Here is a 16794-nt window from a genome sequence, read left to right as displayed (position 1 = left end):
GTCTTGCTTGCGGTCTCTCTCAAGTCAACCGGAAGCGCATTTAGAACAGTCAGGCCTCTCAAGGACTCCTCTTTCCTTGTGGCCTCTCCAGCAGAGTAGCCAGACTTTTAAGGTAGCAGCTTAGGGCTTCCAAAAGTGACGGTTCCATGAGGGAGAAAAGGGAAGCCGTCAGTTCTCTTCAAGGCTTAGACCCAGAACTCTCTGCGTTCTCTTGATTAAAGCAAATAACAGGCTAGTCTACATTCAGTGCGAGAGGAGACCACATGGGCAGGAATGCCAAGAAGTATTGCTCTCTGGTCCCTCTTCAGATACTAGCCACTCCAGAGACCATGGCCATTTTATAGACTACTGGATACCCAATAACAAAACACTCAATAATTATTTGTGGTTTGAATCAGTGGTTGGATGGCCCAACAGCCAAATTGGTGGTTGGTTGACTGACTGCTCTTGTTGGTTTATTTGGATGAGGCTCATGTGATTGTTAGGGCTGAGATACCCATGTGTATGCCTTTATAGAACTGGTCCTTCCTCAACACATGTCTTTCTAGGAAACCAACTTTTTAGGAATAGTGACTTGCCTGGCCATGTGTTCCCTGCAGATACTTTTGGAAATTGTCATCCAGGGAAAGAAAAAAAACCCCACTATTTATTAGGCTGTGTACTGGCTACTAATGTTCTTACTTAATCATAACAACCTTGTGAAATAGGCATTTCCCATTAAATTTGGACGCTGAGGATAATGAACTTGCCAGAGGTCACACAGCTCATAAGTGACCCAAGATCACGAGTTAAACTGCAATTTGTTTCTAAAGCTGAAGCGTTGACTTGCCTCATATATTAGTTATTCAGAGCTTCCCTTCATTAATCTCAGAGTATTAAGATATATCACAGGATTTCTCAAAAGCAGCTCTATCAACATTTCAGGCCGCCTAATTCTTTGTCGGGGAGTTGGGGAGGAATGTCCCTGCATCTTAGTGTGCAGCACCCTGGCCTTTGCCCACTAGGTACCAGTGTACTCCCCCCATCCAGTTTCAGCTTCCGAAAATGTCTCTAGATACAGGTCCCCTGGGGGACACCCCCTCCCACTGAAAATCATTGATAAGGTATTTCATGATTTTCTGTCCTTTGACATTGGCTGTTTTTTGATACTGTATTTCACAAAGAGCTTGCGGTGGCTTCAAACTGCCTTATTTTTATAATTGTTATAATCATGCTGCCTGGTTCTGATACTCTCGAGTCCTGCCGTTCTCCTTTTTCGCCTTGTCTATTTGCTTTTGTCTGATTCTGCTAAATAAAATAATGCAGGTGGATCCAGTGTTTGTAAGGACTTTTACACAGGTATCGATTCTGCAGGCATTTACATCTCTGAGATTATAACCATTAGTGCTAGTGGAAAGAAGGCAATTTACATCTTCTGCTTAGAGTGGAGGGGAGGGGGATGCATACTAGTTAGCACGTTGGGAATTAAATGGCTTCCAGGCTCCGTGGAGTTAATCTTCATGGTAGAGCTGATTGATGTGCATGTGCAGTTCTTTGGGAAAACGGGGGTGGAGAATGGAAATTGCAGTTTTTCTCCTAATTGTACTTGAGATGTCATTTATGACAATTTCGTGTTGTCTAGACAGAGAAATGGTAGAGAGATTATTCCAGTGGAGTCAGATGCTCAGTCCAGAGGGAATCAGGAAGGTTGCTGAAGTCAGGATCAGGGTGGAAGGGCAAGTAGTGTACTCCCAGAGGCGAATCAGTGAAAATCGAATGTCACTAAGAGAAGCAGTTCAGTGTGAACCCAGGATATAAGAAAAGTGATTGTACTCTGAGCTTCGGGTTAGCTCCAGGGCTAACACTGGATTGTTTGGGGGCCCAGCTGGAATCTCTGCCCTCTTTTCTATTTCTGTAGACTCCAGAAACCTCATTACTTGAACAGACATGCGCCAGGAAGGCTGCCTCTCGGCCTCTGGTTGATAAATGCCCCCGCCCACTGTGCAGCCCTTTTTTTCTCACTCTCTTGTTAGGCTTCATTTACTAACTTCCCTTTGCCATCCTGATGTTGACCCTAAGGTTTTACTTCATATTATAGAGTATAGTGTTTGCAGTATACCCAGGTCAGTGGAACAAACGACCCTCATCAAGGGTTTTTAAAATTTCAGATCAGGAATGTGAATGTGAAAAATCTTCTGAGAAGAAACGCACAAGGTTTGCCGTTACTGAAGCCGTCAGTGATTCTATCCTGCAGCCTTTGTAGTATTAGTAGGTCTAAAGATAGACTTTTTTTTGGAATTATCTGTTATTCTGAATAAAATTAGCTGAGAATTCCAGGATTATTGAATTCTGTAAATGTCTTCTTGATTCGGGGGGAAACCAGTCAAGTAGGACACACCGCCTCTTAATTAACGTCCACCCTTGCACGTCGTGGCTGCTGCTTGTTAGTACACGTGCACGTGAGTATTGGAACCAGCTGCGGAACTTGTCAGTGATATGATCCTACTTATCCTTTGGTGAAAAGCCTCTGATCTAAATTCCTAGTTTAAAAATGTCTGATGTGGGCCCACCTCCCAAGTCTCACAAAGAAAGAATTGGGGACAGCATAAACATGCCCATGTAGATGACCTTGGACCTTTGAGTTCAGTTGCTGACAAAAGTGAGTTTTTATTGTAAATGGAAGCTTCGTGCCTATAGTGTGATCTATTGAGGGTACACAGGAGCTCAGTGTAGCAGTAACCAATCTTTTTACAAATGTTTTAAAAATAACCCACCAAGTATGTTCCAATATAGATTGAAACTTATTTAAAAGTAAAAATACCTCAGGGCCTCATGGTCAGCAGAGGGTCAGATGTTTGCAGAGGGATCTAGCTGACTTTTCAGCAAGACTTTTGTGCAGCTAGACACATGGTTGCACATCCCGTAGGAATTGTTTCCAGCTTCTTTCCTCTTGGTGTCTGTGACTATGCTGTGCTCTGATGTTTTGCCATCTATTGCTCACTGCAGAGAGACATTGAGGAATATGTTAATGTTTTGTAAAGATGTTTTCAAGCTTTTCTGGTAAAAAGCCTTTATTTTGAGCCCTGTGAATTGTTTATCCTTGATGGTGGTAAAACAAGGCTGAGCCGCACAACAGGCGCCGTGGGCTCTTTCTGCCGTGTGTCTGTCTTCTCCCCAAGGTTAGCCTTCTAGCAGTGCCACCTTGCCTTGGTCTGCCCCACAGCAGGGGCAGGAATCGCCTGGCGGGCCCTGCTGGCAGCTGCATCATGTGCCGTAAGCGCACCCCCTAACACTCACGGGCCCTACAGGGATCAGATGAGTGCCTATCGTTGGATAACTTAAATGATAATTGCCACTGTGTGAAATGGGGAGGCTTGGATGCCTCCGCTGTAAAGCAGAGATGTCAATTTGGAAATCATAATAGAGGTGTCGTTTCAGAACACACAATTATTTTTTACTAAGAATAAGGGCTTGTCATCTCCCAGCCCTGGCATGCGTTGAGGCAGAGATCTGGGACTTGCAGAGCAGGATGCAGACATGAAGAAGGCAGTAGTGTGTCCAAGTTTCTTTGGCCTCCCACCCCTTCACTGCCCCTGAAAACACTGCCCTCTCTCCCCTGCAAGCTCTCCTTTGGCAATAAGCTGTCTGGGAGCATCAGTGGTAGTTTCCCAGGCAAGTAGCCAGCCTCTGACTTTATGATTTAATAAGCCTTCCAGGGACCAGGCTGCACCGTGTTTATCAGGACAAGCATGTCAGCACTTTAACCTGAGCGGCTGAAGTGACCCGAGGGGTGAAGATTGATGTCAGCAGTTTCTGAGAAACTAGTTCCTTCAGGAATTTCTGTGTGAGGCTTTGGACATCCAGAAACCTTGTCTGAAAGGCACGGGGTCAGTGACAGGCAAATCAGACATGTCTTCTTGCTTATTTTTCCAAATCTTCTAGTCTTGCTGATTTACTCTCCTTAGATATTTACTAGCTTCCTTTTGTGTGTTCATTAGGATGTGAGATTTAATGGGGATAAAAAGATGACTTGGATCCAGTACTTGCTTTCATGTAGCTTATAGTCCAGTGGTAGAAACAAGAAGACGTAAGGAACTGCAGCACCAAGTGACAGGGGGCAGGCCTTTTAAGATAGAGGGTTCAACCGCAATGAGGGATGAGGGAAGCGAGGGGGAGCTTCTGACTGGAGGAGTCAGATATTTGAGCTTTGAAGGATTTTTATAGGCAGAGATGGAAAGAACTTTCCAGAAAGAAGGAATGGCCAAACTAAAAACAGGGGTGAAATAGTGAGGGGTGTGTTTAGTATAGCTAGAGTAGTAGTTCTCAAAGTGTGGCCTGGGGTCCCTGAAGTCAAAACTATCTATAACAACGCTGAGATATTCTTTGTCTTTTTCACTCTTTGTGCTTCTGTATTCCATTTTTCTCAGCTTTAATATCAAATATAGTACATATTGGTAAATAAAACCCATATAAGCAAAAGCTCTTTGGGGTCCTCAATAATTTTTAAGAGTGTTAACTGTATATAAAATAGATAACTAATAAGGTCCTACTGTGTATCACAGGGAACTTGACTCAATACTGTGATGACTTATATGGGTTAAGAATCAGAGAAAGTGGATATATGTATAACTGATTCACTTTGCTGTATACCTGAAACTATACAACATTGGAGATCAAAGGAACTCTGAGACAAAAAGTTGGAAAACCACTGGACCAGAGCTTATAGTATGTTCAGAAGGAATGAGAAATTGGACTGCACAGCTTTGAGTGCCGCACTGAGGAATTTGGAGTTTATTCCCTGAGCAGAAGGGAGTTACTCCTTTGAGCTTGGTTCCCCTGAACTGGACTAGCAGATGTCACGCGCACACCAGAGCCAGACTGGGAAATTACTCATTAGGTGTGGGGCACCAGTGGCATCCTATTAGTAGCTCCTAGGAGCAGTTGTGCAGAAGGTGATGGCATCCCATTCCAGTACGCTTGCCTGGAAAAGCCCATGGACGGAGGAGCCTGGTGGGCTGTAGTCCGTGGGGTCGCTAAGAGTCGGACATGATGGAGCGACTTCACTTTCACTTTTCACTTTCATGCGTTGGAGAAGGAATTGGCAACCCACTCCAGTGTTCTTCCCACTCCAGTGTTCTTGCCTGGAGGATCCCAGGGACGGGGGAGCCTGGTGGGCTGCCGTCTGTGGGGTCGCACAGAGTCGGACACGACTGAAGCGACTGAGCAGCAGCAGTGGTCCTTATCAGTGTGTAAGAGTTTTAGCAGTTGATTGTTTCTGGTATTGGAGAAGTCTGTACATGTTTGTTGGCTTTAGTCTGTTGAGTTTCTGTGTGATCTGACAACCAGTTTAGAAGCATATCTTTAGGATATAGTTGTTTATTAAGGAAGAGTTGTCCCTGGCTTGTTTGTTCTGTCTAGACAGTTACCCAGACTTCCTGCTTCTCAATCCTATTATCTAGTGAATTTGAAAGAAAGTTTCTTTCCTTTTGGATGACCCGTCTCATCTGCCCTGACAACAACTTTGTTCTTTTCCAGAGCTTTCTTCTACTACTGTTTTTTATTGTTTTCTTAGTCATCAAAGGATACAGCTGATCTGTGGAACCTTTGTACAGATTCAGGGTATTAATTGAGTCAGGAAGAAATAGTTGTATTCATATAAAATGTTAGGAATTTTGTAGCTTAAATTGTCTTCCTGTTGACATGATTTTAGTAGGGCGTAATGTTAATTTTTGATGACTTACTCTAGTGTGTAATACTTTGATTTTAAGTTTTTCTGTTCCTTTCCATAGTGACTCCACCTTTTTCTTTAGAGCATGAATGGCCAGATTTTTTTTTTTTTTCTGTAAGGGGCTGCTGCTGCTACTAGGTCTCTTCAGTCGTGTCCAACTCTGTGCGACCCCGTAGATGGCAGCCCAACAGGCTCCCCTGTCCCTGGGATTCTCCAGGCAAGAACACTGGAGTGGGTTGCCATTTCCTTCTCCAATGCATGAAAGTGAAAACTGAAAGTGAAGTTGCTCAGTCGTGTCCGACCCTTAGCGACCCCATGGACTGTAGCCTACCAGGCTCCTCCGTCCATGGGATTTTCCAGGCAAGAGTACTGGAGTGGGTTGCCATTGCCTTTTCCCTGTAAAGGGCTAGGCAGTATGTATTAGAGGCTTATTATAGGCCTATCCCTATCTAGACTACTCAACTCTGCCTTCCTAGCTCCAAAGCAGTCACAGACAATATTTGAATGAATGATTATGGCTGTGTTTGGATAAAACTTTATTTATAAAAGCAGGCAGCTGGCCGAGTGCCTGTAGTTTGCCAAACCTGCTTTTTAGAGGCAATTTGCTATTTTGAAGAAAGTCTTTTTAAGAAGTGAGTGATTCTTTTGCAAATGAGTAGTTTTCTCTTTAGTTTTCAGTGGTTTACTTTTAGATTTTGTATATTTGATGTTTTAAATTTTGAAATAATTTCAGACTTGTGGAAAAGTTGCAAAAATAGTGCAAAGAATTCCCGTTACACTCTTCACTCACATTCACTGTATGTTAACATTTCACCACATTTTCTGTATTATTTTCTCTCTTTTGCTGTATCTATATATGAATATGATTATGCTTTTATTTGTTTAGTTTTAATATTTTATGATTATTATTTTATGATTAATATTTTGTGATTATTGTGTTAAATATTGAATTTTATTAAAGGAGTGTGTAGTTTGATAGAACAGTGGCCTTTAGACTTAAAAAGAACACTTGTGTTACTAAAAGGCTTTTGAGCACTTGTGCTTGTGTGTATGTGTGTGTGTGTGAGATACACATTATGGTTATACATTTAAATCAAATGTTCTAATATTTTCTTCCTGTTCTCCAGTAGGTCAAAATAGCACAGCCCGTGGTGTACCTCACTTGAACACCACTGGCTTAGAGAATGAACTAGGCAAACTTGTAAAGAAAAGTTTTTTTTTCCTCTGTCATAGCTTCAGTGACTCTTTAAAACATCTCTAACTGGAGTTAACAGGTCAGAATGAAGTGGTACCTTCAAACTTCCACCAACTTGCCTGAGCCCTGCTAAGTCCTACCTGGTTTTATATTACTAAATTGCTTGATTAACCATTAAGTCAAGTGAGACTTGTAGCGGCCAGAGCAGAAGGCACTCAGCTGCCATTCTGTCCCATTCTTTTGCGTCATTTCCCCATTGATGGTTCTTGGCAAGAAGCTAACTGTGGGAGAGAAAGATCTTTCTTTGAGTTTCCTAGGAGTGTTGGTGGTATTTACTTGTCTAGTCACTCTAGTTGTTTCTTTATTCAACACCAATTGTAACAGTCTTTTTTAATCCTTCAGATAGTGTTTGTGTTGTAACTGTAGAGAGCTTAATGTTTCATCAGTGGTACATGTTTGGGGGTGCTCTTCATAGTAATTGGCTCTCCTGATTTTGTGTATTAGAGTTAAAATGCCGTGTATGTATGACTTGCCAGTCCACTGTATTGCCTGGGAGCAAATGGTGCCATCAGATTCTAGTAAGTAGGTATAGGGGGTATATCTTCCAAAAGAACCTCATCAGGGACTCCCCAGAGACAAAACTTGACATTTTGGTGTAACTCTGTTTTAAGAAGTCTTCCTAATTAAGATCGGAATTTAGGGTGTGGAGTAGAGTTTGTGGGATTATAAAATAGAACTAATAAAATTGAAATGACCTAACCTAAGCTCTTCTGGCTCAAGAATCTCCTTTACAGCATGCCTAAAAACTCATCTGATTCTCTGAATGCTGTCAGTGCCTTGGCAGAGTAGGGGGTAACATTGGCGTCCTAATTTGGCAGGGTCATTTTAAAGAAGGATATACACTGGTTTACTCTGGATGATGCCCCTTGTCAAAGGGCCTCTGCTTATGGAGGGTAACACAACAGGGCTCAGTGATACTCAGGACTCAGTCCAGAACCCATTGGGATAGAACAAGCTTCTGGGTGTTCCAAGGCAGTCAGCTGCTCCCAGATCTTCTGTTCTTCAGCTCCCACCTAATTGCTATAGCACAAATTTATTAGTAGTGAACATGCGTGTATACCAAGTCGCTTCAGTCGTGTCCAACTCGTTGCGACCCTATAGACTGTAGCTCACAAACCTCCTCTGTCCACGGGATTCTCCAGGCAAGGATACTGGAGTGGGTTGCTGTGCCGTCCCCTAGGGGATCTTCCTGACCCAGGGATCGAACCTGAGTCTCTTGTGTCTCCTGCCTCGGCAGGGGTGTTCTTTACCACTAGCACCACCTTATATGATGGCCTAAATTGATACACTTCTCAAAATTCCACTTTTCTTCTTTTTCCAGTCTGTGTACCTCTCACTATCCCCTCCTCTCAGAAACATCCCATATTTCAAGATTCAAAGACATGCTGTTATCTTCTGTGCACCTATGAAAGAAAAAAATCCTGCCAATTAAACTGTATCACACAATTATAAGATGTATCCCTATTCCAGACATGTTAAAATGTCGGGGGGGAAAGCATGTCTTACAGTCGATGAAACACAGAATGTCTGCTGCTGTCAACAGTGATACCATCGAAGACTCAGGGTTCGACCACAGAGAAGTGTTGTATTGCTTTCTTCTCTTCCTCGTTGGTTTCACTGTGTTCCGTCCCTTCAAGGGTGGGATTGTTTGACTTGTCTTAAGCGGGGGGATGATAAACCTTGTGTAGATCAAGAACATGATATAACACTTGGCTGTCCTGGGTGGGAAAGGTAGGAAGCCAGGCTGACAGGCCTCTGCTGTTCTCTCTTCCCCAGACTGTTAGGGAAAATACTCCGGTGAGCCAGTCGCTGGGATAAAGTGACTGCACACTACTCTACCTAAAGCCAGCTGGTTTTAATAACAGTAAACTGAATTAACTCAATTGGAGAAGATGGGTAGCTGCTATCCTTACCCTACAGATCTGCTTTAAAGAAGAGTCTGTGGGAGGGGGGTTCAGGATTGGGAACTCATGTACACCCGTGGCTGATTCATGTCAATGTATGGCAAAACCAATGCAGTATTGTAAAGCAAAATAAAGTAAAAATAAAAATTTTAAAAATAAAAAAAAAATAAGAGTCTGGCAGGGAGCCAGAGACCCGCTCCTGGGAGAGCCAGGCAAGGTGCTGCTGGAGGGGAGCAGTGTACATTTCTTCCTGAGGCCTCTTCCTTGGAAACGTGTCCCGTGGCAGGAGCTTGATTGGCGCCAAGGCACACTGGAGTTGGGAGGCAGTGTGGCAGACACGGCAAACTGGGGGACCCCGAGCCATGTTCATCAGATGGGTTTTCGCTGGCCCTTCCCATACAGAAAGGAAAAATGTTTTAGTAAAACTGAACAGGAGACTTCGTGCAAAAGTCCAAATTTCTGGCATCCCTTTGAAAAATAGAAAGAGCCAGAGATACTGGATGCACACTCTAGTTTGCACTCGCAGTGGACTCGTGTGTAGCCATTTGCAGGCCTTCCCTAGGGTTCCGGCGCTCTCACGCAGCCCAGCCATGCAGCACACCGAACTCCCTGGCCCGCTGATCTCCTTTTTGTGTAGCAATGCTTACCTTCCCAGGCTGCGGCGAGATTAAATGAAGTGCATGTCAAGTGCTTAGTATTGCCTGGCACTAAAAAAATGCTCAGTAAATTAACACATAGGATCATTGTGCTGATGGCTGGGCTAGATGATATGATTGAAGATTTTTTTTATCAGTTGTTAAGAAGGAAATGGCAACTCTGTCCAGTATTCTTGCCTGGAGAATTCCACTGACAGAGGAGCCTGGAGGACTTAGAGTCCATGGGATCAGAGTTGGACATGACTTAGTGACTAAACCACCAAGAAAGCCCTAGAGGGTACTCACACGAAGGGTGTGGGCAGAGCAGAATGCCTAGAAGATAATGGGATGTGGATAAGGATAACATGGGGGAACTGAACGCCAAAGTAAAATGTTGGCATTCCATGGTAATCTCTAGGTTTGCCTCTTTTTCCTCTCTCATGTTGATCCCAACCTCCTGTTTGTCTGCTGGAGGTACTTCAGATGAAAATAAGATCATGTCTCTAAAGCATTTGTTCATTTCTCACAGAAGAGCAGTATTCAGGATCATACAGTGGTCATATCCAGTGTGGGCGCTCTGGAGTGCTTCATATCCTTACGCCTCTAAGTGCTGGTAGGAAGGATGCGAGCCCAGACAAGAGGTGTCAGCTAGCCACAAAGGGGGATGTTATTTCTCTCTCTCCCCCATTTTTCCTTATGAATGACCTCTGAGTTGGTAATTGACAGGGATTATTGCCATTTTTTTAATCTCTGCTAGGAGGCTGCTGGAGTCTTCCCTCATTTCATTATCCCGTTATGATGGAGCAGGATCCAGAGAGCACCCAATTTACCCAGACCCAGCGAGGTAAGGCTAAAGTGAGCAATGGCACCAGGTTGGGGGGAGGGGCTGCCCTTGGGGTTGCCGAGCTGCTGGAAGCCCCGTCCTGTGCCTCTCTGGTCCTGGTGCTCTTGGACTCTTCAGTTACAGTTTTGAGACAGGTGGTTCAGGTGAAGGGGAAGTGTTCCAGGTAAGTGAACAGCGCCTCTGGTGGCAGAGGGTTATGACCGAGCCTTCATCCTTTGGGGCTCCCTGGCAGAGTCCTAGGATATTTCTTTTCTGCCGTTACCATTCAGATGAACAGCCAAAAGGGAAATGACAGTTTTTATTAATAGGGAAATCACTTAATGAGTTAAAAACAAACTAAAAAATCCTCATTTGAGAGAGAATTTAGAACATCAGAAGGCAGAAATCAAGGTCATTCAGATGTTGACTTTTTGGAGACTACGTGAAGAAAGGGTTGGCTGACAAAGGGTAACTGAGTTATAAGCTGCACGTTAGTAAAGAGCTTGCCTTACACTAACTAGCAGACATTTGAAAAGACCTTGAAGAGATTAAAAAAAAAATTCTCATGAGTTTAAGGCCCACCTTTTTACTGGTAACTCAGGACCAAGGATGGGGTGTTGAGTTGATGTATAATATTTATTTATGTGAGCAGCCCTTTAGGGATGTCACAGCTGGACCTAATAATTCTGTGAGTGATCCAAAAGGGGGATAACCTGCACATTCTTTAAGCAACTCCAGAACACACACTGTGAAGTTTTGCCAAAAGAAGAGGGTAGTTTATAATGGTGGGGTTGAAGGTAACAATGTGGGTCAGAAAAGGCTAAGTGAGTTTTGCTGTAGATCAAAAATTTCAAGTCAAGATGGGAATCTTTAGACCAAGTTGATTTCAAGGATATTGACTGATTTCGTTGTTACCACAGTTACATCATGATTCTGAGCATTCTTTCTAAGACACTAATGAAAAGATTCCCCATCATCCTGTTACTTCCTTTTCCGTACCCCAGAAGTAGCCAATCCAGGGATCAGGGAACCAGGGATTTATGATTTTAAAATGGGTAGACGACTCTGACGAGGACTGAGACAAGGAAGTCAGTCTGCAGTCACATTTGAAAACAATACGCCCTCAGTAAGAGAAGGAATTGTGCTGCATAAACCAATTTCTTTGAAACACTGAGAGAACTTCTCGCTGCAAAGCAGTTTTTTTTTGTTTTTTTTTTTTAAGGACAGTAGTGGGACTCTCAACCCCAGAATTTTTAACCTGACAAAGTTTAACAGTGATTCATAAAGACCATTACTTGTTCTCCTTTCATGTAATAAACTTGTTTTTTATTCCTACTCAGATTTTTATCGCAGAAACACCAGGCTTTGTGGTGTTTGTATTTTTACATTTTCCCTTTAAACATAAAGTAGGTTTTTTTTCGAGGGAGGTAGTATTCTTCCTTAAAGAAAACTTGAGTTATTTAAAATATTCACTTGGAACACTTTTAGAGTTTGATAATTATCAAGCTCTCAAGTAGAAGGATGATTGTTACCTCATTATTGGCTTTTTAATTTCTTTTTCCTCTTAGACTTCACCCTGCATGATATGTATAGATCAAAACCTTTATGAGACATCTCAGCATTCAGATCCTTAGCTTCCCTCAGATACGTAAAAAGACAAGACTAGGATATACTTCTACTTAAGAATTGTGCCAAGAATACATTTTTCTTTACCACTGATGGCATAGTTTTATAGCTTAGGGAATTCCTGTTCAATGGTGAAATTAAACAATTGAGGTTACCTAGTGCTGAATTTTTACCCCTACATAAAAGGGCAGTCTTTATTTAATTATTGTTAGCATCAGCATTCAGAGAAGGCGATGGCACCCCACTCCAGTACTCTTGCCTGGAAAATCCCATGGACGGAGGAGCCTGGTGGGCTGCAGTCCATGGGGTCGCAAAGAGTCAGACACGACTGAGCGACTTCACTTTCAGTTTTCACTTTCATGCATTGGAGAAGGAAATGGCAACCCACTCCAGTGTTCTTGCCTGGAGAATCCTGGGGACGGGGAGCCTGGTGGGCTGCCGTCTATGGGGTCGCAGAGTCGGACACGACTGAAGCAACTTAGCAGCAGCAGCGTTATATCTACGTCTCTCACCTTAATGTGAGTTTTCCATTAGGGTCAGCTGTCAACTGAGGAACAAGTGTTTTTGTGGTCACTTATCAGTATCATTTCTAAAAAAAGAATCTTCATTCTCCTCTTAAAACTTTATTTTTTCTTTTAACTTCAGTTTTTCATTCCTTTCTAGTCTGATTAACTTGAGAATTTAACCAACAGCAGTTGATTTCTGCTGGCAGATTTCTGTGTATTTGGTAGAGACAGTATTGACTTCTGTCTGTTGAAAATGTAGGGTTCTTGATTCATCCTCACCAAACGCATGGTACCAGGTGCCCAAAGAGACAATGAATGTCCCACAAGTTGAGACGTTAATTCTTACACTCTGATGATCTTGGCCAAGGCCTTTGTACCTTCCATGGCCGCCTAGTATATAAAGATAATTTGGAATCAGAGGCACCAAAGGCGGCATATTGTTCCGTAACACAGCCTTCTCCAAAGACTGTGTCCTGGCCTCCTTGGAAAGTCTGTTGGATGGCTGGTCAGAAGGGTGCTGCCACCTGGGATGGCAGTCATTTCCGAGGCAGCCTTATTTCATCTTAACTACAGGATCTTCTTTGGTTTGAGTGAGTAGATTTACTGAGGATTTGCCCAGGGTCTTACTTTGTCCAGGAGTAATGAAAGATCAGGCAGCAAGATGTTTGTAAATACTTTTCCTACCATTTGGATATAAGTATTTCTTTTTCCATTCTCAATCAGTTTTTCCAGAGTTCCATTGTTGAAAAAGATGCTTTTTTTCCTTTTATATTCAAACATTGTAGAAGTTAAAGTCCCTGGGAATCCTCATCAGGATTGCTGTGTTTTATTTTTTGTTCTAATTACAGAAATAGATATATATATTTATGTATATATATACACACATACACATACATCACACATACCATTCTTCAGCTTTCCCCCACTTAAATTTTTATTTTAGAGCGCTTTTGTTGTGCATATATAGGGATAACTTTTTCTTTTCAACTGTTACATAGTGTTTTTTTTGGTATAGGTATAATTTATTTAATCTTTTGATGGACATTTGAGGTGTTTCTGTTTTTCACTAGCGCCAACAATTTATATATTTATCTTCAATATCCTTGTGTGTTTCTGTAGTATAAAATCACTAATGGAATTGCTGAATGGAAGCGTATGTGCCTTGGGCAGGTTTTAAGTCTTGAAATTGCTTAGTATCCACTTAATATATATATAAAGCATTTTCTGTTATTGGTCTACTCTTACTTTCTCAATTGACAGCCTCAAATTATATGTGTTGTGAAAGATGGAGGAAAAACTTGAGAAAGCAGGGACTATGCAAATTGTATAGGACATGGATGTTTTCATGGAGTATGAAGGTGCTGACCCATGGTCAGAATGCAGGTCCGTCTAGATTACTTGCTTATGAGAGCAGCCACCGTAAGGTGCTAACCTGTGGTCAGAATGCAGGTCTGTCTAGATTAGTTGCTTATGAGAGCAGCCATCATAAGGTGCTGACCCATGGTCAGAATGCAGGTCTGCCTAGATTAGTTGCTTATGAGAGCAGCCACTGTAGGGAGAAGAGTGCTGTCTTCTGTGTTGCTCAGTGCCCATGTAGCCTCTGATGCTCTGTCTTAAGAAATAGACGAATCTTTCAGATTTTCTGTTTCTCCTGAGTATATGGTACTCTGTCTCTATCCTGAATATCTTCTCTGTGTTAAAGTATCTGGATAATCTGTAAAGGAGAGATAAGAAAGTTCAAAGAGATAATCCTAAGGAACTAGGACAGTTCTGGAACTATAGATGTTTGTTGGAGAAAAAAGGAGTCCTGGTGAAGGGGATGCCTGAAGATACCTTCTTCAGCCGTCCTGGGTTCACCATCTCTCAGCCTATCCTCTCATCTGCAAAGTGAAAGAAGCTGCGGTCCCTTTCGTGTCTTACATTTTGAGTATGGACGATTAGGGGAAAGCTGCGAGTCTTTATAAAGGGCACCCTGAGAAGTTTAAAAGAGGTCCCTTGAGAAACTAAAAAAGAAAACTCCACTGTTAAACTCGTGGGAGGGGGCAGCTGTTGATCAGATGACAGCTGATTAAACAGCCTCTTTAACCACCAGTATTTCTGTTCCAAGATAAGGCAGTCTGATAAACACGTTGTGCAGTACAAACCTCCTGGTGAGTTAAATGCCCTTTATTTTTCCATGTCTCCGGAGTTCGCCTCAGCAGGGAGATGTGATGGGAGAGCTGGACTCACTGTCTTCCGCAGTGTTCCCCACATTAGTGCTAGTTTGGGTCTGTTCCTCTCTGTCTCTCTCAGGTTATCTCCTGCTGCATACTATGCCCAGAGGATGATCCAGTACCTGTCACGGAGAGACAGTATCCGCCAGCGCTCCATGCGCTACCAGCAGAACCGCCTCCGCTCCTCCACTTCCTCCTCTTCCTCAGACAACCAGGGTCCATCCGTGGAGGGAACCGACTTGGAGTTTGAGGACTTTGAGTGAGTATCTGTTCAGCTTGTTTTCTCCCTGCTCCTCCCAAGTCGTGAATACTTCCAAGCTGGCCACGGTCTGAGCAACGGTGGTTGACATTCTGGCTTCACACCCTTAAGTTCTTACTTATGAGCAGCAGCATGGGGTGAGGGCCAGAGGGTTAAAATGCCCAGGGCACTCCCCACCTCTGGCCAATGCACTGCTGATTGCCTGGTGCCTGGGGGAAGAGACAGCCCTCGGGGCCCAGGCCAGCCTGGGAGAAGATGGCCGCTGCACTTCGGGCGACATTTTTACTTCCCTTTTGCATGAACAGTGACTGTGGAAATGCTTCATGTGGACTGACTTCACACCATCCAGGAGGCAGGAGGGTTGGTGTTTTTTTCTCTTAAGAAAAAGTGGATATAGAGATTAAAAATAAAAGTCTTGAATTTCCCCCGGAGACAGAATTCTCTTACACCCTCGATCACACCACTTCTCTGAGGTCCTGGTCCCTTGCCTTTCAGTGTCCTCAGTCTCCCTGAACCCCCAGCAAGGATCCTTTGGAGATGGCCTGTCAGACTGATATGGGGGTTGAGAGGTGTTTCCTCCATCTTCGAGCCTCTTCGAGTGGTCAGCTGGGTTACAGGGTTGAACTGAAGGAGCAGCATCAGCCCTGGGCTGTGGGGTCAAGCTCCGCAGTGTGGCTGCCGGGTTTTACAATCTCTCAGCTGCCATGCCTGACCTTCCTAGCCACCTCTTGTGTTCCTTTCTATCCTGAAACTGAGTTTTTCTGGCTCGTATCAAATTGGACATTTGGCTCTTGCTTTGATTCCTACATTTTGATTTTCTCAAAACATGCAAAATAAGAAAGAGAGAAGGATGGTTGAACATTTTCTACCCCCCGTCTCTTTTGCTGCCAGTACTAGAATAGGACAGCCTGTCAGTCATCTTCCTTTTTCTTCCCGTTAATCCTGACATGGCCTGGTCAAGTCTGAGATCTTAAGAGTCCTGCCTCCCTTCCGCCTTCTTCTGTGAGCTGAATGGATAGTTCCCCAGGAGCCATCTTGCAGTGGAGCTTTAAGGTGTTTGAGAAATATCTTTGCCTCCAAGGACCAAGAAGATGGGGACACCCATTGTACCAATTTGCCCTCGTGATTCAATCCTTAAACACGCAAGCAACTGTGTACTTAGAGGCAGAAGGAACACTCAGTGGGAGGTTCATTTGTCTGCAGAAGATGGAAATGTGAAGGAAATGCAAGGGTGCTCTGAAACAGCTGTGCTGCGGCAAACGGAGGAAAGGCAGCGGGGCGAGAAGGGCCCAGCTGCTTTGGGACTCTCGGCATGTGTCCTCCTGGCTCAAGTCCCTGCTTCGGGGGAGGGGTGGGGGACGTGGGCCTGGCAGTGAAGGGACAGTCTCCAGTCCGCCTTTAGCCAGGCAGACACCGGTAGGGAGATCTGTTCCCTTGCCAAAATGAGTGTTTTTCCAGCCCAGGGGGCTATTCAGCACCGTAGTCTCAGGGTACAAGGCCAAGGCTGCCAGGACTCAGGGCTGCTGAGAAGCCTCGGTAATCCCGTGGAGCCCTGGGAGTCAGTGCAGACTGCAGAGCCCTCTCTCCACGCGCGTGTGGAAGGCTGTTATCTCTTCGCTGTGGTGAAGCGTGGGGCTCGTGCCTTTGAGCTGTATCTTGCCTCGTGACTTGTCCTTCACAGTGGAGTTCTGGGTTAGTTTAAGACGTTCTGCTCCCACCTTGCCTTCTCTTCCTTCTGTTGCCGCCTCCTCCCTCTCCCCTTTCTCCCCCCATTTCCCTGTGTCAGACTGCCTCCTCTTTGTGCTCCCCACGGCCCACCTGTGTCCTCGCCACCCCCTGGCTTCAGCACGGCCTGAATTTACGTCG

At 44.0% G+C, this 16794-nt stretch overlaps 1 protein-coding gene across 8 annotated transcripts in view; it reads left to right on the top strand.

Moving 5' to 3' along the window:
- Positions 1-16794, top strand: part of AMBRA1 (autophagy and beclin 1 regulator 1) — a 164204-nt gene that overhangs the window by 50010 nt on the left and 97400 nt on the right. For 4 of the 8 annotated variants that reach the window (XR_005724250.1, XM_040259123.1, XM_040259117.1 and 1 more), the window contains 2 exons: positions 10259-10345; positions 14749-14928. The exons of 2 other annotated variants lie outside the window; for them this stretch is intronic. Coding sequence is in view for 5 of the 6 variants with exons in the window: in XM_040259123.1 (XP_040115057.1) it covers positions 10259-10345; positions 14749-14928 (267 nt within the window). In the remaining variant the exon portion in view is untranslated. The remainder of the gene's footprint in view (positions 1-10258; positions 10346-14748; positions 14929-16794) is intronic. 2 more of the 8 variants (XM_040259124.1, XM_040259121.1) reach the window with 1 other exon arrangement.

The sequence above is a fragment of the Oryx dammah genome, unplaced genomic scaffold, assembly GCF_014754425.2.
Source record: "Oryx dammah isolate SB20612 unplaced genomic scaffold, SCBI_Odam_1.1 HiC_scaffold_17, whole genome shotgun sequence".
Taxonomy (NCBI): domain Eukaryota; kingdom Metazoa; phylum Chordata; class Mammalia; order Artiodactyla; family Bovidae; genus Oryx; species Oryx dammah.
Note: the sequence above shows the minus strand (reverse complement) of the source record. Positions and strands in the feature narration are given on the sequence as shown.